This window comes from Conger conger, chromosome 6, assembly GCF_963514075.1.
Source record: "Conger conger chromosome 6, fConCon1.1, whole genome shotgun sequence".
Lineage (NCBI taxonomy): Eukaryota > Metazoa > Chordata > Actinopteri > Anguilliformes > Congridae > Conger > Conger conger.
Genome location: NC_083765.1, coordinates 37,524,284 through 37,549,973, shown reverse-complemented (window position 1 = coordinate 37,549,973; position 25,690 = coordinate 37,524,284). Strand labels below are relative to the sequence as shown.

At 42.2% G+C, this 25,690-nt stretch overlaps 1 protein-coding gene across 1 annotated transcript; it reads right to left on the bottom strand.

The window, feature by feature from the left end:
• Window positions 1–379: 379 nt before the first annotated feature.
• On the bottom strand, window positions 380–23,071 carry gan (gigaxonin). The gene is made up of 11 exons (XM_061245901.1): window positions 22,404–23,071; window positions 17,895–18,009; window positions 16,823–17,173; window positions 12,293–12,513; window positions 9,360–9,481; window positions 8,140–8,252; window positions 7,160–7,309; window positions 6,736–6,872; window positions 4,377–4,511; window positions 3,630–3,739; window positions 380–2,318 (listed from the first exon to the last, which is right to left on the bottom strand). The coding sequence occupies exons 1-11, from the start codon at window positions 22,583–22,585 to the stop codon at window positions 2,137–2,139; spliced, it is 1,818 nt and encodes a 605-aa protein (XP_061101885.1). The 5' UTR covers window positions 22,586–23,071; the 3' UTR covers window positions 380–2,136.
• Between the last annotated feature and the right edge of the window lie 2,619 nt (window positions 23,072–25,690).

Below are 25,690 nucleotides of genomic sequence, written 5' to 3'. Positions count from 1 at the left end.
GCTGTCACGTGAGTGCTGATTGAATTACCTCCCATCATGAGAGCACCATTAACTCTGTCCTCATAATCCACAATAATCCTATTGTCCTAATCCCATGTCTGCCCCACTGTTTAACCCCACTTACATATGCATGCATGAACACACACACACACACACACACACACTCATACAAACACAAACCCTGCTTATTCACAAAACACACGTGCACCCATACATACATACATACATACATACACACATATACACATACACACATCCAGCATACACACAGGTCACAGAATCAAATTGTTAATAAGACATAGGTAGTCACAGTCAAGCCAATTTTATGGTCACCACTTTGGTTAATGCTGAGGTGGTAAAAAAACAGCATTCCCCTAGCTTGTGTGAGAAGTATAATTCCGTTTATTCCATTGCAACAATCCTGAGTGTGACATCAGTGCATAGTTACCATGGGACAGAAACTGAAAACAGGTCACTTTTAAATCACTTCTGTGTTCAAACAATCAGGCAAAGATATAACGGTTTAATTCACTCCACCCTCCCTTAATACAGAGGTACAGCTAAAGATATTTTTTTCGAGGATAACATCTCACCCAGCTCCCAGAGCTACACCTGCAGCTTTCCATCCACCTGTTCCCCTACAGCACTAAGCTGAGGGGATGTAGCCGCGCACACATGCGCGCACACACACCACACACACGCACACACATCATCACTCACACACTCACAAACACACTCACACACTAACACTCACAAACAGACACAGCCACACATACTCACTGAAACACACAAACAATCCTTTGAATCGTTCCAATGTCTGTGCTGCTGTACTACTCGCTGTCCTGTGTGATCACACAGTGATGGGCGCGAGGGGCCGGATAAAGCTTGGAGCTCTGCGCCGCCCATTTAAGAGAGCACCTCATTAATGGATAACTGTACCAGCTGGAGACATTGGCTCCTGGTCGGAGAAAAGATCTGATTGGTTGAAATTAGTTCATCATTATTGAAGCAACTCAATCCACAGGTTGCACCATGGGTAAGTGCTTTGTGAAGCGGTGCTTTCCCACAATTGCTGTGATCAAATACGTGCTTCAAGGTGTGATGCGTGTATACAGTAATCCATGTGGTATCTGTACTGTAATGTGTATACACTAAACTGTGTGTGTGTATCTGTGTGAACTGTAATCGAGTTATGGTGTTCTGTAATTTGTGCATGCTGTGTTTGTGTACAGTATTATGTGATGGTGCACATATACAGTGAAGGATAGGTATACTATGTGTTGGGTCTGTGGACACGTATGCACTGTGCGGAGTTTGTGAGCGAGTGAGGAATAGGGCTTCACGATATATATATATTTAGTATCATCAAGATATGAACGTGAGATAAACACATCGCAAAAGACTGCTGGAAATGCGATGAATGGTATTTATTTAAACTGATGTTAAATTACATTGACTGGCTATTCATGTATGCACATAGTGCAGCCCTAGTGAAAAAGTGTGTATACCGTTTGAGAAGAGCAAACATTATGTACAATTCTTCACTCCCTCACACTCAGCAACCCTCAGCCTCATAGCGACCTTTGAACTCTTAAAGGAACAGGCACAATATTTAGCTTGACTTTGCATAACCTAAAAAAACAGTCTTCTGTATTATTTTAAATCACCACACCCGCCCCACAATAAAGCTACATTTTCTTACTCCCACCAATTATACTCCTTCACAGGAGTCTTAAATACAGAGAGCACACAAGGAGTATGGATACAGAAATAATATAAAACTAAATTAGCAATATTTCTAAGAAAGGCATCAGAGACCAGCTGCTAAAACAAAATGTCTGTGCCTATGTAATGGCCCCAAACCACCAGCAGGGGAAGCAGTAAGATAAACGTGTCTGGACACACCCTCAAAAGGGCCAGATGATTGTACAATATGAAATGAAATCCATTCAAACCAGGCGGGTCCAGGCTCTGGGCCCAGCTGCATTCACTTCCTCATGTCCCAATGTAGTTATTTGCACAACAGTGTGCAAGACCATCTGTAACAGGCGCAGTTTCCATGTGTGGGGGAGGGGGTGGGGGCTTGCAGGCTGGACAGGGCGGGGTGGGGCACGGTCAGGCAGGGGGTCGGCTCCTCTACGTGGACTGGACACGGATTCGAAACAGGCCCTGCTGCAGCTGCAGCCGGAACAGCCGGCAGTTGGCGATGCGCAGAGCCGCGCAGGCAGTCCGGCAGAGGTCAGAGGGGAGCATAGGCCTGGTGCGGTGCCAGGTTCCAGAGCTCCGCCGAAACTCCCGCACGTAATCATAGCTGGTGCCTGTAGGGGGAGCCAGGGTTAGAGCTGTTACCTGCAGGGGGTAGCTACAGACACAGCTAGTACCATGTTTTAAACTTTTTAACATGGGATATATAATAGTGGTTTGTAGATTTCTTGCTAAAAAGTCACTAGCTGATATGATGCCACAATAAATGGTATTGATGTAATTCCATGATTACATAACATGTTTTATTTTAAAATTTAAGCAGAATACACTCACCGAGCACTTTTAGGTATTTATTAGACTTAGACATTTTAGACATCTGCTGCTGTAGCCTATCCACTTAGAGTGATGATGTGTTGTATGTCCAGAGATGCTCTTCTGCATACCACTGTTATAACATGTGGTTATTTGCATTGCTGTCAACTTCTTGTCAGCTTTGACCAGTCTGGCCATTCTCCTCTGAAGTCTCTCATTAACAAGGCGTTTCTGTCTCCAGATACTGCTACTCACTGTATTTTTGTTTTGTTTTTTGCACCATTCTTTGCAAACTCTAGAGACTAGTGTAGGTGAAAATCCCAGGAGATAAAATGTTTCTGAGATACTCAAACTGCCACAAACAATCATTCCACGGTCAAAGTCACTTCGATCACATTTTTCCCAATTCTGATGGTTGATGTGAACATTAACTGAAGTGCTTGACCCGTATCTACATGATTGTATGCATTGTACTGCGGCTATACAATTGGCTGATTAGATAATCGCATGAATAAGTAGGTGTAATAAAGTAAAAATGCTCCTAATAAAGTGCTCAGTGAGTGTATACTTTGGTGGAAATAAAATAAGCCCTTCTGGAAGTGAATTAGTGGCTAGTGGGGTCTGAAACATCATTAGACCTAACAACAAAGCATGATGCCGGATTCTAGAGAAAGGTGATACAAGTTTTCATTTTAAAAAACCCCCCAAAAAAACAGTTTGACTTAATCAGTGTGTGCTGCAGTTGTATGGTCCCAGCCCACACCACCCTGGAGCTCTATGGTTGCCTCATATGACTGAGGACGTACCAATGCACAGAGCGCGAGACCTCCAGAATGTTTATCGCATGAGCCAGAGGATTGCTACAACGCAACCAGGAAAAATCTTGAGACATTGTCTGGAAGCAGCATACCACCATAATCGAGCATCTGTCTTATTTCCCATTCACATTATAGTGGTGCTACTCACATTGTAGCGATGCTAATTAGCGGAAAGCAGGCTTGGGTGGTACGCTTGGCGGGGTGTGGTTGTATGGTTATGTGGGGGTTGAATGGAACACTTATGGTCAGAGAGCAGGGTCAGCTGACTGAAGAAGAGCAATTTTATTGGCTCACCAGTGTCCAGGTCTCCTACCACATAGATGCTGGCACCAATGGCAACCGCCCCATACACAAAGGAGGAGCTTGTTGTGACACAGAGGTTTTGGTCATCCAGAAGCATCCACCTGGTCGCCCAGAGAGGTATGGCAGCCAGGGACACAGAGACAGGGACAGAGACAGAAGTGAAATAGTTACAGGAAGTGAGGGGGCATTTGTTCACAGTAATGATGCTATCAAAACAGTTATGACTTCAGTCCCCAAGAGTAACCAAACAGAAAAAATATTTTTTTAAGCAAACATTGACAGTGTTTGTCAGTGTATAACCTGAGAAATCCTGTAAAGACAACTTGCATGTAGTACAATATGATCTATTGTATGCAGATATGTGAGGCGAGACAAATTGTATTGGTGTTTATTGCATGTGCTATGGATTTTACCCTGCAAGGTGATTTCAAATCTAACTATTAAAATGTTGCTAAACAACCAACCCTATCCTACATTATGGTTGACAGTCTGATTGTAAAACATTGTAACAGTTTGTTTGGGACAACAGTATCACTGTAATTCAGTAATAAGATTTTATTGTTTGCAGATTCTCCTTCAAGGCAGAGGCAGAGGGCTGGGGTATGTTACTAATCGCTAGGGAGAAGGTTCAGCAATACAGTCAAATCTTACGGCTTGGTGTCATTCAGGGCCTAGAAATCAGTATTACATGATTAATTAGAAAAAACACATCTCTGTGCAGCCCTATATCAGTCCGACCTTTTCAGTTCATCATGGTAGAATTCCGATTTGCAGGTGGTCATCTGACTGGCCTCCGGGTTTTCCGAATCACGGCTTCGGACGCCTCCGAAAACGTACAACTCCTGACCCACGCCACACGCCACAGCCCCGAACCTGAGGCCATGAAAAGAAAGACGTCAGACCACTGGTGTGGTCGTCTGTGCAGAACGGTCATATCCTGGCGGGCTGGAGTGTCTGCAGGCTTTTGTGGTTTCCTTTCAATGAGCAGCCATTTCAGGGGTTGGAAAAATGTGTGGACCCTTCAGCCAACCAGTGGCTTAAATGAAGAGCTCAAACATTGAAACACACCAAAACACACAAGGAATGCAATGCAGGCTCTCAGAACACCCCTGGTCAATACACACTAAGCCTTAAATTAAATAACTTTATTGTTCATTTTGGATAAAAAATGTACTATAAATTCATCTTTACTTCATCTTAAAGACTAAAAAAGGTACTCATACACTCAATGAGCACTTTGTTAGGAACAACTGTACACCTACTTTTTAATGCGATTATCTAATCAGCCAATTGTGTGGCAGCAGTGCAATGCATAAAATCATGCAGATACGGGTCAGGAGCTTCAGTTAAAGCTCACATCAACCACCAGAATGGGGAAAAAATTTGATCTCAGTGATCTTGATCGTGGCATGATTGTTGGTGCCAGAGGGGCTAGTTTGAGTACTTCCGTAACTGCTGATCTCCTGGGATTTTCACTCACACCACTCTCTACAGTTTACTCAGAATTGTGCGAAAAACAAAAAACATCCAGTGAGCAGCATATATGTGAAAAGAAACACGTTCTTAATGAGAGAGGCCAGAGGAGAAGGGCCAGACTGGTCAAAGCTGACAGTAACGCAAATAATCATGCATTACAACAGTGGAATGTAGAAGAGCATCTCTGAGCACACACTGCATCAAACCTCTGAAGTGGATAGGCTACAGCAGCAGAAGAACAATAAGTAAAAAATACAGGTTTAATAAATACCTAATAAAGTGCTCACTGAGTGTATATTATAACTGATAATGACCTTTTCTGAATGTATTCACTTAATTGCTTATATTTACACAACACTGTTCTAGCCAAAAGAGCTGCTTAAATATATTATATATTATATATATTAGTGTAATTCATTTCCATTTAAAATAATTATTGGACGTAAAGTACTCAAGATAGTAAAACATTATTATCTGCAAATTCATTAAAAACAGCCCACGATGTGAACACATATACCTAGTAAAAGAAGTTTACCACCAAAAAGCCAGCAAGACTACATTTTGTGTATTCAGTAAAGCAGTGTTGAACGGTAACTTTATCGCTCCGTTCATGAGACACTTTGTTAGCCTGACCTGATCAAAATGGTGGCATAATTGTTTCTGGTGCTCTCTTGTATTTGGAAGCAGTGAAAAGCAAAGGGCAGTAAAACTCATGTTTATGTTGTGATAGTAACCAGGCAGCAGCTAGCTGGTTATCTGGTTTTGTTTTTATCTCTGTTAAGGTTAGTAAGGTATAAAGCTTTCTAATGGCTTACAAATGGAACAAACAAAATTAGACAGAGACAGCAAGCTAGCAACCTCCACCCTGTAATGATTTAGCTAGTAAGGTGAAAATAAACATCGTACTTTATATATTTGCAGCATACAAGAGCAGTTCTCAGACATTTTCAGAGAACAGACTGGCAGTTACATTCACATTAAAAACACACAGGGAAACTAGGGCTCAGAGTGTATTAAACAGACCCTGTCAGCAACATATCTGAATCAAAGCAAAGGTGAGCTTGATTCACACCAATGCATTTCTGGTATCTGAGAGGCAATTGGTGTACATTGAAAGCAAAGTTATTGTTCAAGTATACATTCATGCCTGTGCTTGCAAACACATTATATATTTAAGCCATAAATCACGAGGGGCATTGTTCGGCCCGACATGTAGCGGGGGGACACAACCCTAGTAGCTGTGATAAAATTACAATATACCACGTCCTGGAGTGCCTTTATAAAGCGGTTACCAAATATGAAAATATAGATACTATAGTCACAAACCAAGTGAAAGCATTTTTTAAAATGATGTCTTTACAAGAATAATTTACAAGAAAATAGTTCCTTGGTGCTAGCAGAAAGTGCCAGGTAGCTGTTCTGTCCTGCCAAACTGGCTAGCTAGTTAGCTGCGGAATGATAATTTAAATAGGACTGCAGACAAGTCATAGCAATGGTATATTGTTATTTTATAACTGCAATTAACCAATCAGACCGTAAGATTTGTCCTGCCCGTTCTATAAGTATGTGTATACTGCTGTATGTATACAAATTGCATTCAGCGTCATGTATGCGATTATACCTCCTTTCCTTCAGGGGGCAGAGTGCTGTCCACTGCTGTGTCTTGGGATCATAACATTCCACTGAGTCGTACAGCTTCCCATAGGAGCCACCACCCATGGCATAGATCTTCTTGTTCATTGTGGCATAACAACCAATCTGAGGGAGGGGTTAAGAAGAGGCTCAAATGTTTTGTCACCATCCTCACACATTGCACTTGGTCTAACTTGAGATCTCTGCATACATACAAGCTTCTTGTATACATACATATATAATTTAGAGTTCAGGTTTACTTTCGATGTAACAGATATTTAAACCAATGGTGCCCAAATTTTGCGTGTGCATGTGTGTGTATTTGTGTGTTGAGCGTATGTGTGGGGTGTGGTGCTTGTGTGTTTGTGTGTGTGAGCACGCATGTCTTTGTGTGTGTCCGGGACAGGCCTAACCTTGCGAACCATAGTCATGCTCCCTTGGGTGCTCCAGGTCTTGAAGTGGGGGTCATACACCTCGATGGTGAGCAGTTCAGTGTCTCCATCTTCTCCACCCAGCACGTGAATCAATCCGTCCAGCTCCGCGATACCAAAATTCTGCCGCGCCTGTGCCAGGGAAAGCGCAGTACTGCCGATCACAGGAATGCAAATTACTGCCCCCCACTGGCTATCAGGGGGAAGTACACGTCACTGCTATCTGCTGGTAATCAGAGGAATAGATTCACTATTGCCACCTATTGGTGATTGGAGGAATGTACACATTACTGCCCTCTGCTGGTTATGAAAGAACTGTACACAGTCACTGTCACCTCTTGGTTTTTCAGAAAAAGCAACACAACACAACCCTCTCCTGCCAGTCAGAAAAATATTTTTATAAACGGCACACTAAGATCAAGAAGATATAAAGAATACAATGCAATATATAAATGTTATAAATAAAATCTAAATAATCTAATCTTGGCTAACTGAATTTTGCTTTTATTACCACCGAATAACCAGTAAATAGTCAGATCTAGTCTGAAGTGCTCAGGAAATGAAACATTTAATACTATTTATTAAGAATGGCACTTGCTGTAGATTACGGGTCAGTGTGTTCAAGTCTCTTACACAAAACCTGTACTGAGAAAATGCTGATCCAATCTGGAAAATGTCTAGTACATGACACCACAACTCAATAAATGTGAAATATGCATTTTTTACTACAAAAAATCAGTTATCCAGCCCGACTGAAATTGTAACCCAGCGTCATTGACATAAATACAGACGGATAAACACTGAAGAAAGTCAGGTGAAGCGCCTTGTTCAAATGTACATTGACAGGGCTTCACCTGTGAACCAAACTTGCAAACTTAAGACTCATAATTCCAGTTTCTTGACTTCAAGTGTGATGGGCTGGAAGTTAAGGGTCAGAGGTCAGGATTAAGAGCAGCTTTCACCTGGCTCATAGGGGGGATGGGACTCCAGGTGTTGGTGTCTGGGTCATATCTCTCCCCGCTGCTGAGAAGGGTCTTGTTTTCATCCATCCCGCCAACCACAAAGAGGTAGCCCTCTGATTGGACACAAGGCATGGGGTGCAGGGTCACATGACTGACTGATAATAGGAAAACGCTCATGGCACAGACTTCACAACAGTCACAGAGAGGAAATCCTCCATCCAAAGCAGTGTAGCAGAACAGAGTGTTTCAACAGCAGAACAGTTCCTCATGCCACCACCTACTGAACAAACATACAGTATGTTTGGAGGGTTTATTTTGCTATCGACATCAGCTTTTTTAATACTGCACATATAAATCCAACAGATATCCAAGACCGAAGGAACCTACATTTTAGACTTAATCCTAATCCATGCGGAGAGAAAGATTCTGTAGCATATTAAAATGCTTTTCATAGAAATGCCTAAAGATAAGACAAGGCAAAATACTTATCATTTATTGATTTGTGTCATGTATGCAAAAAAAACAAAACTTAATTGTTTAGAACCTTGTGATCATTCTTCAGTGGAATGATAGTTAGTCAGAGTTTTGCAAGATCTTTCCGTAATTGGTTTTGTGTGTTCCCATTTCATTTCCACGCAAACAATGAACATGACTTTCATATATTGAGTAAATAGTGAGTTTACTGAGTAAAACAGTCCCAGCCTAGACCAAAGCCACCTAAAGCAAAGTTTCCATTGGAAATTCCTTTCTTCAGCAACACTGAAACCAGTAAAAAGAATGTATTAAATATTGAACCTAAATATTACATTTTTTCAGGGCCTTTGGTGCGAAAAATAGACAAAAACAATCACTGGCTGAGAAATAAGCAGGCAAGAATTTCTCAAACAATTAATTTGCAATGTAATGTCATCAGGTACGGGAAGCATTTCAAATACGCGTTTGAAAACTGTATGTCATATAGTCATGTATCAACTGTGCCACCTCGGCATCCACCATTTTGATTGCATTTTACAGATGATTCATTTATTTTGGTGGCATTTAGTTTTTTTGCTTTTAACAAAACAAAAAATACTCAATCTGTATTTTCACCCCATCCCAGATTGAAATATTAGTGTCTACCACACCGAACAGGCATAGCAGGCCAGGAGGACGGGGTGGGGGACTTTGTGTGGGTGGTGGGTGTAAGCCTTGCTTGCGGGCTCAGTCGTCGGGGTACTGACCCGCAGCCACGACTCCGTGTCCCGTCCGGCCCACGCTCATGGGCGCCAGGTCGATCCACAGCTGCCGGTTGGGGTCGTACAGCGGGCACATGCAGCGCGTCACTGCGGACGGCTTGCGGGTGCTGGACAGGAAATAGGAAGGGTGCCGTGACTGCCTGCACTAACCAAGGGGCCAGCTTTCCAGCTGTCGGTTTCGCCAATTCATATGAAGTCGCCGCCTAGTGATACTTGTATTTTCACTCAAAAAGCCCCATTTTCCCATTGGACTCCATTCATGTTTGACAACAAATGTAAAATATTTCCGCTGATATACTGATGTTCAATCTATGCTACATATTTTTCTTATTTTTTTCCAAGGTCCGATTTTGCCCCCAAAACATCTAGACAAAGATTTTTTTTTTTAAATGCTCTGGTAAAATCTTTGTGCCCTTGGTTGGCAACTGCCCAAGTGTTTATCATTGGTTCATGTAATTTACACAGCGTTTTCTTTGTTGTGCATGTGACTAGGCATGTAACTACAGACACAAATGAGCATGAGGCCTCTGGAAAGGTACTATATACATCAAAAGTATTTATTATTATTATTATTATTAATATTAATAAAAGAGCTATAATCACTGGTTATTTTATATATATAATTATATAATACAATAATAATATGTTTTTCTGATTACCACATTATTGTTCTTGGGTCAAATCGGCACGAGTAAATGTAAACACAGTGTAGAGTCCTTGATTCATTGCACTCGTGAATGAAGTCAAGGTCCAGTCTTCCCAGGACACAGATAATCATGGGTTCTCAGTGTTCCCGCCCTGGCTTGGGTACATAAAGCCCCCATCCCCATATTTAAGAGAATGGGGCTACGTCGAACACAGTCTGGAAACGGCTTGTTTAATTTCTCTCTCACTTATAATTCCAGCTCTCCCTCTCTCGTCCTATTGCAATCAGCACTTTCATAGCCTTCTCACTGTCATCGCTGAAGAGATGCTGAAGAGATTTCCATGGCAAATTATTGTGACTTGCTCTACCGGTTTCATGGCATATATAATGAAACTGTTGGGAAAAAGCCACAAATGGTTAGGTAACCTGCACTGCACTGGCTAACCAAAGGCAAATGAGCCTGAATGATAGATTTAAAAAAATTCCATATTTTTAATTATCTATATTCCTTCATATTTAACAATGTTAATGCACTTGAATAAACTAACTTACATTTACTAAGGTCATATTGCTCATAAACTGTGAAATGCAATTAAGCCGCGTCAGATTTGCATGACTCTTCTCACAGAGAATCCTTTTGCCGTGCTCTCAAAAATTCCCTCCATCTCTACAGAGTGAATTCATCGGCAAAAGTCTGTATATTACACAAAAATGATTATTTATTGAGGATTGCCGGTAGCCGGGACATTAACATATCAGAAACACTCAAATCTGGTCCTCAGGCCAGTAATACTGCTGATGGGTGAATGTATACCTCCCTTTACTTTGCATGTACCTCACTGAAGAAAAGAATTTGATTGTAAATTTGCCTCTCTCCATCTCTAGTGGAGGTTTGAATTTCATATTAAATTTACTTTATACAGGACACTTTGTCTAAAGGCCTCTGCCAAAATCCTAAATATGTTCATTCTTTGCCGATACAGTGAGCTCTTGATTTGGCTCTGCACTCCACAATTTTAGATGTGTAAGAAGTGCAGATTCTCGGCTTTTATTAAAGGGTATTCTTTTTGCCATGTATTTTGGTTTCACCATGAAGAAATTACACAGATGCCCCATTCCAGGGCACCATTTGGGACAAAATGGCTTCACAGGTTCCCACTGAAGAGATGCAGGGATGAAGGGATGGAGGGGATTTTGGAGAGAAAGGCAGAGGAATTCTGAGAGAGAGGAGTAGAGCGTGAGAGAAGAGTGGTGGAAATCTGAGGCAGCCTCATTTCATTTCACAGCTTATGATCAATATGACCTCTTTACATTTAACTTAGTTTATTCAAGGGCATTAACATTAAGAAACATCTTGATTATCAATCGTTGTAATTCTACACATATTGAGACTTATCCCCCACAGTAGTTAATTATGAAGAAATCTAGATTATACAAAATCAGCAATATCTCATTCTGACACCCTTAATAAATACATACACTCACCGAGCACTTCATTAGGAACATTTTTACTTTATTACACCTACTTATTCATGTGATTATCTAATCAGCCAATTGTGTGACAGCAGTGCAATCCATACAATCATGCAGCTACGGGTCAGCTTTAGAATGGGGAAAAAGTTACCGTGGAATGATTGTTGGCAGGCAGTGTGAGTATCTCAGAAACTACTGATCTCCTGGGATTTTCACACACACTACATTACATTACAGTATTGGCATTTGGCAGACACTCTTATCCAGAGTGACGTACAGTTGATTAGACTAAGCAGGAGACAATCCTCCCCTGGAGCAATGCAGGGTTAAGGGCTCAAGGGCTGTGCGGATCTTATTGTGGCTACACCGGGATTAGAGCCACTGACCTTGTGCATGCCAGTCATTTACCTTAACCACTACGCTACAGGCCGCCCTAGACATAACATAGTTTGCAAAGAATGGTCCAAAAAGTTGTTTTTTTTTTCATCCAGTGAGCAGCAGTTCTGCAGACAGAAATGCCTTGTTAATGAGAGACGTCAGAGGAGAAGGGCCAGACTGGTCAAAGCTGACAGGAAGGTGACAGTAATGCAAATAACTACACAATACAACAGGGATATGCAGAAGAGCATCTCTGAACACACAACACATCATAACTCTAAGTGGATAGGCTACAGCAGTAGAAGTAAAAAAAATAAGTCTAATAAATACCTAATAAAGTGCTTGGTGAGTGCACACATGTACACACATTATGTACATCTCTGCAGATCAATGAATTCCATCCCAAAAAGACACCACTTACGTCCTGTCCTCGCCCCCTACAGTGATGATGCACTCAGAGTAGCCCCGGGGTTTGAAGGAGGCCAATAGGGCCTCTCCCTGCTGTGCTGCCCCACCAAGAGGGACGTGGCAATAGTCCCGGATAACCTCCCTCATCAGCGGGTCTCCTAGCATCTGCTCTCTCAAGTACCCGGCGTCCAGTCCCTGTACCCACACCGCTGACATCACTTCCTTCATGTGGACCTGAAAAAGAGAAAGATCTCTTATCTGGAATACTGGAATACTGGAATTGCTATTGGACCCTAAAAAGAGACTAGACATTAGCTGATTATCTCCTCTCTGTCAGAGGTACAAAGCAGAGGCAGATCCTGACCAAGCACAGGCTCAGAGACCACACATTTGCTGTCGAGAAAGGCTGTCACCAGAAAAGATGTTTACCAAATGGCACAGTCCATAAGTATTTGGACTGTTAGATAATGTTCGCCATTTTGGCTCTGTAATACACCACATTGGATTTGAAATGAAACAATGAATAAGAGGTTAAAGCGCAGACAGTCAACTGTAGATCAGGTGATTTGTGTATGAACTACAGCCCTTTTTACACCCCAGCCCCCCACCAAAATCAATTGGGGCAACTGGCTGCTCAGCTGTTCCTTGGCCAGCACAGTGTCTTTGCATCATTCAGAAGAATGCTAACAAAAGGTCTAGAGATGATTGTAGGTGTTCCATTTGCATTTGGAGTGTGTTGCTGTTGTATCTTAATGTGAGGTACCAATAATAAGTTCCAATGTCATTAAAGCAGGCCATGATGAGGCCCACAAATTAGATTAAATCCTTTCAATTGTAAAGAGTTTTCACAATTACCTATTTTCAATTGTGAAACAGTTCAAGATCACTCTCCAGGGTGTAGGCATAGATGTGTCAAAGACTTCCACAAAGAAAGGACTACACAAGCATGATCTCCAAGGGTTCAACACAAGATGGAAACCACTGGTAAGCCTCAAGACATGGATGGTCAGGTTAGAGTCAGCTAAAAAGTGTATAAAAACTGTAGTTCTAGAAAAAAAAGAAGCATTTTGAACAGATGAAACAAGTATTAACCTGTACCAAAGAGATGGAAAGATGGAACGTGTGGAGAAAGAAAGGAACTGGTCATGACTATCTGGTCTATCTGGCAGCTTCCCCTGCCATCTGAACCGACTCATCACCAGATGGCGATCAGCTGACAGTTCAGCTCGTCTCTTCACCCAACATATGGCTGCAGGTCTGATGACTATAAAATCGACCACTGGCCTTTGCCCCAAGGTGCTCTGGTACCAGGTACATTCATGAACATCCTTGTGTTTTAATATGAGGTTTGTTAAGGACAAAGCAGCACAAAAGTCCAAAAACATAACACTGCTCCAGTTCATATGAGAGACCATTCCTCCAAATCAAGCCCCTCCAAGTTTCACGTAAAGACTAAAGACAGTGGATAGGCATCTTCTTGCATGCCTCCAGTCTGTCCAAAATGCAGCAGCAAGGATTTGAACTAGAACCAAAATTTGTGACCACATACTCCATACTTTTTATGGATAACACAATGAAGCCCTTCATAGTCTAGCCCCTCCCTATAACTCTGAGCTTTTAATTCCCTACCACCTGTCAAACAGCCTGAGGGCAAAGCTCTGCTGACTGTTCCAAAGTCTAGGCTGAAATCCAAAGGTGATGTGGTGAGTCTCCCAGGCTCTGACTTAAATTTTATCACCCTGTGTCTTGTTTCTGTTTGTACTTGCTCTTTTACTCTGTACACCACTTTGTAACCCAGTGCAATATCCATCCATCCATCCATTATCTGAACCCGCTTATCCTGATCAGGGTCGCAGGGGGGCTGGAGCCTATCCCAGCATACATTGGGCGAAAGGCAGGAATACACCCTGGACAGGTCGCCAGTCTATCTCAGGGCACACACACCATTCACTCACACAATCATACCTACGGGCAATTTAGACTCTCCAATCAGCCTAACGTGCATGTCTTTGGACTGTGGGAGGAAACCGGAGTACCCGGAGGAAACCCACGCAGACACGGGGAGAACATGCAAACTCCGCACAGAGAGGCCCCGGCCGACGGGGATTCGAACCCAGGACCTCCTTGCTGTGAGGCCCAGTGCAATATAAATAAAGTTTATTATTATTATTATTATAAGAACATATAACAGTCTTCCTCTCTGCCATTAGTATGAGAGACCACCCTCTATCATAGGGTTTGGGTCCAGAACCAACACTGTGTGTAGATATAGTTGTACAACCGTACCAGCTATGCGTAGTACCAACTATGCCGGGATATAGTTCTGCCCAACTATATCTAGCTGCTACCTCTCAACCTCCCGCATAGACTCTGGCTCTTTCCCCACCAGTGAGGTAACAGTCAGTTTCTACCACCTGATCAAAAGATGCCTGGGTCCATTCCACTCCGCCCTTTGCCTTACAGCAGGGGTGCAAAACAAGAGCCAATCCGTGCAAACTTCTGGTCTTAATTATTTAATTGAGTCAGTCATATCTTATCTTATCTGACGTGTATGAGTAATGGCAACAGCTGCAAGACTGCAAGTATATCCTAATGATTTTACTGTGCTCAGGTACAGGCTTGAACCCAGGTAATTTATAGAGCTGTCAGCAAATTAAGAAAAAGGCAATGGGCTGAAACAAAAAGCAATACACAGACTGGCCCCCGAGGACTGGAGTTGTGCACCCCTGCCTGACTGGCATTGCACCTGGCACCACTGAACCTTGCCCGAATGGTGGTCCTTCTGGCCACCAGGCGCTTGCCTGCAGACTCCAGCCCCAGGCCTGGCTCCAGGGATGGGTTTCGGCAACCCTTTTCCAGGCAGCATGAACTGGATCTTATTCAATTTGACCATTTAGTGAGGGTCAATTGGATCATGTTCATCTGGGTCTTCACCCCAGACCACTTTGCCTTGGGAGACGCTAGCAGGGACCATAAGCCTCCAACGACATAGCTCTGGGGATCATAAAAGCTTGCAAGCCCTTCTCCGACAACAAGGCCATGATCTGGGAAGGGTGTTCAATCAGCTGAATCTAATTATCCAATTAATGGTGAAACTAATCATCTAATTATTACTATAATTATCTAATTAAATGTGTTGACTGAGAAACTAAAGGGACAATTACTTATTCACATGGGTGGTTGATGAATAAATTAAGGTTGTATATAATATACAATATTTATAAATGAAATTAAAAAAATTAAAATATGTATTGTGTTTACCCAGTTTCCCTTTGTTTAAAAAGTACAATATGTATTTTTTTTCATAAGAATACATTTCTTTTGTGATACCTTTTATGATTGGCAATTTGTAGGTAATGTATAATTTCCTTATAAATATCTCTGCATTAGCTATTTTCAGCCTCTAGGCTGGTGCAGGGAACCGAAGCGACCCTCCAGCATTCAAAAAGAGATGTGCGTCATACCCAGTGAAATTTGGTGGAGGGTCAGTGATGTTTTGTTAATTCCAGAGGTCCAGGTGAACTCAATCAAAAAATCAATGGTATAATGAATTACACCGAGTATCAGGCAATCTGGTTGGCCCTACCAGAAGGCTGGGACTTAGCTGGAGGAGGACTTTCCAGCAAGACAATGACCCAAAGCATACCTCAAAATCCACACAGAAATGGTTCTGTGAGAACAAAATGTTCTGCAATGGCCATCTCAAACACCAGACCTCAATCCAATCGAAAACAGTGCAGGCTAATTTTTCTGTGAATTGGCAGTCAGGGTGCCAATAATTCTGGAGCCCACTGTAGCACATACAGATAGTTAATGCTATGGGGATTTATTTTCTGTCACTTGTTGTTTGCTCATTTGTCTAGCAATATATCACTCAACCAATGCAGGCAGCCCTGTACCTGCTAGCAATTGAAAACTTTAAATGCCATTCACTCGCTACCCATCACACCATTATAAATTGAGCTAGTCTTGATACAAGAGGCTTTGGCTTAGTTTTTTTTTGTGGATATTGAATTGCGTTACAACAAAGTGACACCCGATATTTGAAAGGTGACAGTCTGCAATTACCAACGCAGATGTCACTAAAACAACTAAAAACATGAATCTTACCTATTGTCACATTACTATTAGATTTTGTCTAAAAATCTGAAACTATTCAGTGTGATATGCAATAATGGGCAAAAATGTATATGGCTGTATATGGCTTTCAGCTGCTCTACAAACTGCGCCAAACCTATTCCCGTATCAGATATTATGCCAGATACTCAGCTCCTATGTTCCTCCCATACTCCCCTTTGTCTAACTATAGCTCATTCCCGTTGGTAAAATGAATATTACAGCACAGATTATCCATTTCTAGAGAGTCTATCCCATTGGCCAAGAGGCTATGTGAATTGTCTGATGAATTATACTGGAATGTTCCGGCTTCAACAGAAGGGAAACGCAGAACTGTCCACCTTAGGAACATGAAGCAAAGCACACGGTGGGTCCATATGCATAAACTGTGGCAGCGTTGAGCGTCATGGGGGCCAGGGCCACTCACCCGCCTCCCCACAGGGTCCTGCTGGAGCCAGCGCACCACAGCCTCCAGCACGTGCTTCTCGTTGCCCACGTTGAGCTTCTCCATGGCCAGGAGGTCGCACAGCCGGTCCGAGGGCAGCTCGCGGAACTCCTCGGTGGTGGCCACGTCGCGGAAGTGCGTCTGCAGGAAGTCGGTGGCGGCATGGTGGACGTGGTGCAGGCAGTAGTGCAGGGCGAAGAGACGGATCCCGATGCAGTTCTCCGCCGTGATGCAGCTCTCCAGGAACTGGCAGCACAGCGACTTCAGGTCGGTCAGGAGGAGCAGGTCTGCGGCCTGCACCACGTCCTGGATGGTGTCCTCGCTCAGCGTGATCTGTGCAGACAGACACATGAGATAACATGAGATAAAACAAGATGAGATAAGATGAGACATACTTTATTGAACCCACGTGGGGTAATTTGTCCTCTGCATTTGACCCATCCAAGTTTCAGTAGGCAGCTACAGTGCAGCGCTCAGGGACCAACTCCAGCTCTGAGGGCAGTACCTTGGTGAAGAGCAATAGCAGGAATACATCTAACCTGACATGCATGTCTTTGAGTGTGGAGTACCCGGAGTACCCGGAGTAAACGCATGAAAAAACATGGGGAGAACGTGCAAACTCCGCGTAGAGAGGCTGGCCAGCATGGGGCAGCAGAACCTCCTGCTTATGACCACCACACTACCCCATATACATGTCTCTGTGTACATTCACATGCAGAAGCCCACACACATGCATGCATACATATTCGCACACACAAGCACACATGCATACATACATACATACATGCACATGATGACACAATCTTCAACCATAATCTCAAGGAGAACTCATCCAGCCCACATCATCCTAAATGAGGGGTTCCCAAACCTTTTCATAATAAAGCCCATTAAAAGTGGGGGGGGATAGAAGTCAGTAATACAATTTGACCATTGAAAATGGCTGAGCGGATGATGCGTGGATGACATTAAGACTGACACGAGCCATCACTGCTAACACACGGCCACTTATTCGTGAGGTAATCATGCACACAGACCCACATACGCACAAACGTACCTCTCCACTGAAGATATAATCCAGGATCTGTTTCATTGTGGGCATAGAAACTCCCTGCAGTTCAATGGTATAGACAGAACCATCCTCTTTTGGTGGGTTGTAGTTCAGCTTTGTTCTATGAACAAACACAGGCACAGAGACAAATAAATACTTGGCATCACTACTCACTGGCTGTTCATATGTCCGCAGGGCAGTGGCTGCTACAGTGTCTGAGTTTTGTTTCGTTAGGAGTTTAAGCCCATAGGACTAAGCCCCTATTGTTTTCCTATGGTTTTATTTAATTTATTTTCCATACATTTTCTCAATTTCCAGTGAGACAGTAAATCATTGGCACAGTCATCACAAATGTGTGAAATAAAGGCAACATGAAATGCCTCAATTGAAGTTAAAAATTATACCTCCCACACCCATTGTCCAATTCACATCAGATTTTGAGTGAATATTCCCTGGAAGCACCTGTATGCATGTCATAGTCATAGATCATGAAGGTCTGCCATATATATATATATAGTACTGTGCAAAAGTCTTAGGCACCTGTATAACATCCTATACAGACAGTTAAAAACTGAATCAAATCAATATTTTTTGTGACCACCCTTTGGTGTTAAAACTGCATCACTTCTCTGAGATATAGAACTGCAGGACAGCATTGGCTAAGACAATCAGCAGGTAGGTTGTTCCAAGCATGTAGGGTGGCCTGTAGCGTAGTGGTTAAGGTACATGACTGGGACCCGCAAGGTTGCTGGTTCGATCCCCGGAGTAGCCACGAGAAGATTCGCACAGCCGTTGGGCCCTTGAGCAAGGCCCTTAACCCTGCATTGCTCCAGGGGAGGATTGTCTCCTGCTTAGTCTAATTAACTGTACGTCGCTCTGGATAAGAGCGTCTGCCAAATGCCATTAATGTAATGTAGGAGAACTTGCTACAGTTCTTCTGCAGATTTTGGTTGGCTCCTTGCTTCTGATCTCAGACAGCCTTAATCAGGTTTTCATGTAAAAAGTAGTAAATTGCTTACAGAAATGTGCTACTTTTTAAAATTAAATACAAAAATGTCTCTGTAAAATGTAATCTGAATAAATATAAAATGAATATTTGGAAATTTCAAATGTGTTCTTTTATACTAACACACAAAAAAATAAACATATATATAAGTCTAGGGTGCCTAAAACTTCTGCACAGTGCTGTATATAGAATTCTTTTGTTGATGCTATTTTGCATTATATCTGGGACTATTTTTCCTGAAGGCTTTTTTGTTTCTTGACTGATTTCCATCAAATAAGATACAATACGTAGAATTAGTCTACCTAATCATACTAGCAAACCATAAACCAGCTATATCGGCCAATAACTTTGGGAGCTGTGAGCCAATTCACTTTAGATTTGGTGTGGTCAATCATGTAAACTCATTGACGTTCATCCAATTTTCTTAAAACTTAACAAAGATGCCACTGAGCAAACTTACTGAGGTATTTCCACATTTTCCCACGGGGGCCCCATAAACCTTAAAAATGTGTAAAAATGCTTTTTTGAATTTCATTAAGTTCAGTACACATGGTCCAGGGCCATCGATGGATCTAATGTTTACACTTGGTTGAAAGTGGGTATAATCAATTGTTTTTCTTCCTTCAACAACCAAACATTGGCTTAATAAAGTTATAAGGTGGCAAGACCTTTGATGCAAGACCAAAAACTCCAATACCCATAGACCAATTCATTGTTTTGATCAGCAAATTTGATCAGCATATTCCAACAAAATTCATTGAGTGTTGAATCCATGAGGCTGCCTGATTGTGGTCTCTACAATTGGGCCATAGAGTATGTCTGCCAGTGGTTTCTGCCAAGCTTCTCTAGCATTGTTATAAATTATAACAGGACTAACAGCATGTACCCCAGGACAGACCCCAAAGTATTTAAATTATTTTGGATTTAAGTACATAGGTTACATTCAAAATTTGGAAGTAATCACATTATTTTGCAGAAATGCATTTACAAACACTGAGTTTGAAGGGTGGAGAGGTGCCCAGTCAAAAATGTGGGCTTTAAACTCAAGCTTTGTTATTTGATTAATAAAAGCTTAGGCACATTTCTCTGAATGCAGGCTGACAACACTTATTCTTGTGGGGTTTTATTGTTTCGGAACAGCCGTATATCAGAGGGCCTCTCAGCAGCACCACTGAATTACCACGACCCACAGTAACTTACTGCTGAACCACGCACACTGAGCCATGTCTTCTTGTAAAACCACTTAAAAGACAAAATTAGAAAAAAAAACGATTATTATTTTTAACCCCTATTATTTTTCTCCAAATCCTATTTTATTAGCAATATTTACTTGGATGTACTTTATGCATGGGTATATGCATGTATTATTTTATAGCACTTAGAGCAGCATTTTTTATTGTTATTACTATTACTTCAGTTTTTTTCCTTTTTACCATGGTTTTCTTTCATATTCTTTCCTTAACTGTCCACACATTTATGTGATAAGTCTGTTTAATTAAGTTCTGAAAACAGCCAGTATTTGGCGGCACAGATGGTGCAGTGGGTAGCACTGCCGCCTCACAGCAAGGAGGTCCTGGGTTCGAATCTCCATCAGCCGGGGCCTCTCTGTGTGGAGTTTGCATATTCTCCCTGTGTTTGCGTGGGTTTCCTCTGGGTACTCCGGGTTCCTCCCACGGTCCAAAGACATGCAGGTTAGGCTGATTGGAGAGTCTAAATTGCCCGTAGGTATGAGTGTGTGAGTGAATGGTGTATGTGCCCTGTGATGGACTAGTGACCTGTCCAGGGTGTATTCCTGCCTTTTGCCCAATGTATGCTGGGATAGGCTCCAGCTCCCCTGGAACCCTGTTCAGGATAAGCGGGTTAGGATAATTAATTAATTAATAAAGCTATTATTATTTTCTTAGAGAGGTGGAATGGTCCTGTGATGTGTTTCTCCCACCTATGAACTCAGCTAGCTGATTAGTTCTATACCCCCTGGCTAAACTGTGCTAATTAGCAAATCTAGGTGATTGGAACAAAATACTGGGGGGGACTTTTACTTTCTGAACCTGGATTTTCCACCACTGTCTTGTAGTAAGAGAGAGGAATGATGAGTGACCAATTAGGTTAATGGTGGGTTAGGCCATGGAGACAGTAAATTAAGGTAGATTTTTGCACTACAAGTCTTAGTGGTATGCTGATCCTGCAAAAACACAAGGTTTCAATGTGTGATGATGCACACATGAATCTGGTAATGAATTCTCACTGTTCCAGTACTGATCTTAGTCTGACTGTGCCAATGTGAAGTGTCGCTGGCAGTTCTACAGGGTGGCATTACTGGCTGTAGTGCCACACAGGAAAGGAGAAAAAAAAACCGCATTTAAACCTGAAGACAACAGAGAAGCAGCACTGGGTCAGATATACAATAAACCTTGGTGTTTGTAACCTGAATAAATTAGACTCACATAAGACATCCAAGTCTATAGGTACATTCTAGCATAGTAAGAACTAGCAGGTCATTACAATGAACAAATGACAGTTAAGGCCAGAAGGAAAACCAGTATGCAAAGTTGGGGTGATGAGGAACGAGTTTGGGTAGGCCTGAATCTGATCCACAGACACTGGAAGCAGAATGATTATGTCAGGAAGCCAAAGCAGTGCAGCCACAACATTAAAACATCTGCACAGTGTAGGTGCTAACAACACTTCAGAAAGGAGTTTATAGCAGCCACAAATTACCCCTTTGGAGAAGTACTTCAAGTACAATCACATTTTATTCACGGGCGCCTGCTGCATGGATGCATGCCAAAGACTGATCCTTCCCTGCTTGCCCCAACAATGCACCCAAACACCCTTCAGAGCACACGCCTCGGAGCTCTAAGAACTACCTGCCTCAGGTGCCCTCACGTGTGATTTTAGTTGACGTCGTGTCTGACATTACTGCACGTTCCAGGAACACTCGCTCCCCCTATCTATCCCCGCGCATCTGAGTTGAGGGTGACGCGGGTTCAGCAACCGGATGAAACTGCTGGAGACTGACAACAGGGTGAGAAACCTGGAAGGACCCCCAGTCGAACCTCACCCAAAAATTCCCCTAGGGAGAACGCCACTGGGCGCAGCGACGTGTAAAAACTTGCAATAAATGTGCACGCCGCCTTTTAGACCAGATGAAATCGGTTAATGTTGCAGTGTTTTTCCCGACCTGCATAATAATGACTTACGTTATATTAATACTGCTCAAGCTGGGGCATGTTTACAATTAGTATTACCGGAGCCTCTGTTTAGCAGGTTACTCTTGAATATTACCAAAAGCAGATAGCAGGACTATGACAAACATAGAAACGTATTATTCTAAGTGAAAACCTTACTGAAATTTTGCTACCAATCGTGTAAAATGTACAGCGGGTGAACAGGACCGAGAAGTTCTAATCGATCTCTCATGCAGTCACCGTCATAACCACAAATTATTTCAGACTGTGAGACAAAACAGCCCGCCGAGTGTGCATTACGTAGGTACAGCGTGTACTTACCTTATGTACGGGCTAGCCGCTGCCAGTATGTTTTTCTGAACGGGGATCTCTTCGCCGTCGATGACCAGAACGGCGTCTTGAAAGCATTGTTCTTGCCAGAACGTGCGAAGAGCCCGGAGTAGTTTCCGTGAATGTTGCGGGTCCGCTACCACCGAACCAGGTGCTGGTCCAGAATCTGACATTGTTAAACTGAGAATCGACTAGCTAGCTAAATCTCCAATAACAAAACCCCGATGTCATCGGCCAGAGAGCTGTAACATTTACTGTACAATTGATTCAATCAATGTAACCAGCCAGCTTGCTATCTATCAAATATAACATATATTACAGGCAAACGGATACCAAGCAGTCTTCAAATCAAGTTGTATACCCCACGCTGTCAAGTTAGAAAGCAAGGTACATCAATGTGTTTTCATTCGTTAACAGGCTAGCTAAATCTACCGACCTATCAACCAATCTATGAGTTGTTCCCAAGAATCAGGAGAACTTAACCAATTCTCGCTATCAGTTGCAGCGTCACAATGGATAAAAGAGGCACTGTGTTGACTTAGCTTCCACGAACATGACTGTCAACCCGAAGGATCAGGAATATCACAAGGCGTGGACAGAGAACATGGCATATGTACAGCCAATCTTCCAATATACCGGCCCCGCCCGGGCTCACTGTATAAACGTCACTTTACAGCGACTTCAAACACCACATGCTGGAGCCGGATGTAAACAAACTCTGAGTTCCGGTGACCAAAATGACTTCGTGCTCCAGGGTTTCCTCCGTTCTAAAACAAAACAGAACAACTATCCGCTTATATAAGCTATACTATGATATTGATCGTCCTGTCAACGAATTTAAAACAATCCACGGTCAGCGCCTGTGTTGGGAAGACAATGTCTGGATACACGCATTGTGCGATTGAAACGTTTATATGGAGTTATACTTTACAATGCAAATGCATAATCTCGAAGATCAATGACAGTTTTTTTCCCCATGAAGTACTGTATGTAAAATATTATTGCAAATGTACGTACATATCGAGATTTAAATCCCATTTGCCGAGTGCATGTTGGCAACTGCAGTATTCCTGATTAATCAATTCAGGCGCAGTAGTACTTGGGGTTGTCACTGGAGGGCGACGTTGTCGTTTCAAACATCAATTCCTTTTCCTTTTCAACCACGAAGTCCAACAGGGTTACATGGATGTCAACTTCCAAATTATTTCCAAAGTTTGCTTTTGTTTTGAAAATGTGATGCTCACATTTTATATGGCTGCTCATGTATTTTTAATTTCATAATATAATTATTATATGATACTTTAAATTTCATAAAGGTCTGTGAATTAATACATTGTATAATACACCAATGCATTTTTGCATACATGTAAATACCAGTAATGTACTGTGCCTTTCCATCATCTTTCCCCACCATTTTGCTACCATTACGTTACATTACATTCCAAGCATTTGGGAGATGCTCTTATCCATGGTGCGCGCCAGACACACAGGGCTCCTTCCCTCTTTGTCCTTACACTGCCACTCATGCCAGAGAAAGCACAGAAAAGGCTGGTGCATATTCATATGTCCCCATCGGCCCACGGACCCAGGACCTCCTTGCTGTGAGGCGGCAGTGCTACCCACTGCCCCATCCATGCCACCCTAAATGTAAAATGTAGATGTTAAATATAACTGGAAATATTAAAAGTACATTTAATTGTTAAATATAAATGTACACTTAGTGAGAAATTTATTAGGTAGACCTGTACACTAGCCTGTTAAGGGGTAGGGGTATAAAATTAACATTAAAATCTCATTTGTCTATGTCCCTGTTATTATTGTTCATGGTAGTTTGGCAGAAAACTGAAATCCACATACTCTCCAGTAGCCTAATGACATTTTGTAATGAGAGTGGTGTGATAGCCCACTGGGAGTGGAGGTATACAGTATTTACATACAGGACCACATAGTGAAATTTTGATACTAATTGTATTAAAAGAAGTGGACTCACAGCTTTACAGAATTACTACTTCTGCATACATTTTGCTGGGACTCTATGGACCGATAAGATTTAATTGGTTTGTTTCTACAGCCTCCAGGCTTTTCCTGATAGGATATGTTGATTATGCAAAACAGTGGCATCTGTGGTAATTATTGCTGCTGAAGATTGAGCTTAGTCAGCAATGGGAGCCCAGATTCGAAGGCAAAGATTAAAATAATTGTATTTCTGTTCAGATAGTAATTACATGAAGGTATATTGTCCTTACTGAAATACAGTCAGACTCCAGTACAATATACAGTACTGTGCACTGGTCATCTTCAATAAACAATGGCAACAATATGCATAATAAATCTTAGCAGAAAACATGGCAAGCGTTGCTGGGATAAATGGCATTTTCTTGTGATTATGTGTTCTTGCGTTCTTAAAAATATGAAACAACAAACCCAATTTCCTGGAAACAAGTCAAATATAATGTCCAAATGCTCAAGATAAGGAAAAATAAAGGCCCAGTTCAAGAACAAAATAGAAGATGAAGCATTATATAAGACCTACCAGGTGTTACTCTGCCCCAAGACATAGGCCGCAACGAAGATCCTCTCCCTTCTGGTCTTCTTAGTTCCAGGCAAGATCAATCAAGCACAGAAAAGTATTTGGATCCAAAACAATTACGTTTTTGACTCAGGTCTGGTCCTCAGTGCCTAGCTTGCATCAACAATAAGAAACTGCTCCCCCTACTGGTCAGTTGATTGCTTTTGTGCTGCCAATGGCACATGGTTTCAGGCAGCATTTCCTAGCTGCAGCACTCTGGTGTGCTGTCAGGTGAGGTCTGGTGTGCCTTGTGAAAAATCCTTTTTAAAAAAGGTCAAGGATCAAATTACTGAATAAATAAACACTTAAATGAACAATTCCCATTCATAAAAGGCAGAAATGTAATTAAAATGCATATAATTTAATTAAAACCACTAAATAACTTTTAGGCCTACTGTAAACTGCACATCAACATCAGTACGTTGTCATGAGAATCTGTGTGCCATGGAAGGAAATAGGTTGATTTTTTGGTTGGTTGCCGAGAACAACCCAAAAACCTTGTCCCCCCAGGACAGCAGTTTGACACGTAGTTTCATCTCAAACTGAAGTCCTGGAGGGACACAGTGTTTGCAGATTTTTGGTGCTTTTCAGCACTAAAAGTGGCAATCTACGATTTCCTCGATTTTTGGTGGATTTAGCAGCGACCCATGGTGTTGGCAGCCACTGTAGGTCTATTCTACACTTCAATTCCCATAGTTCTCTGTGACAC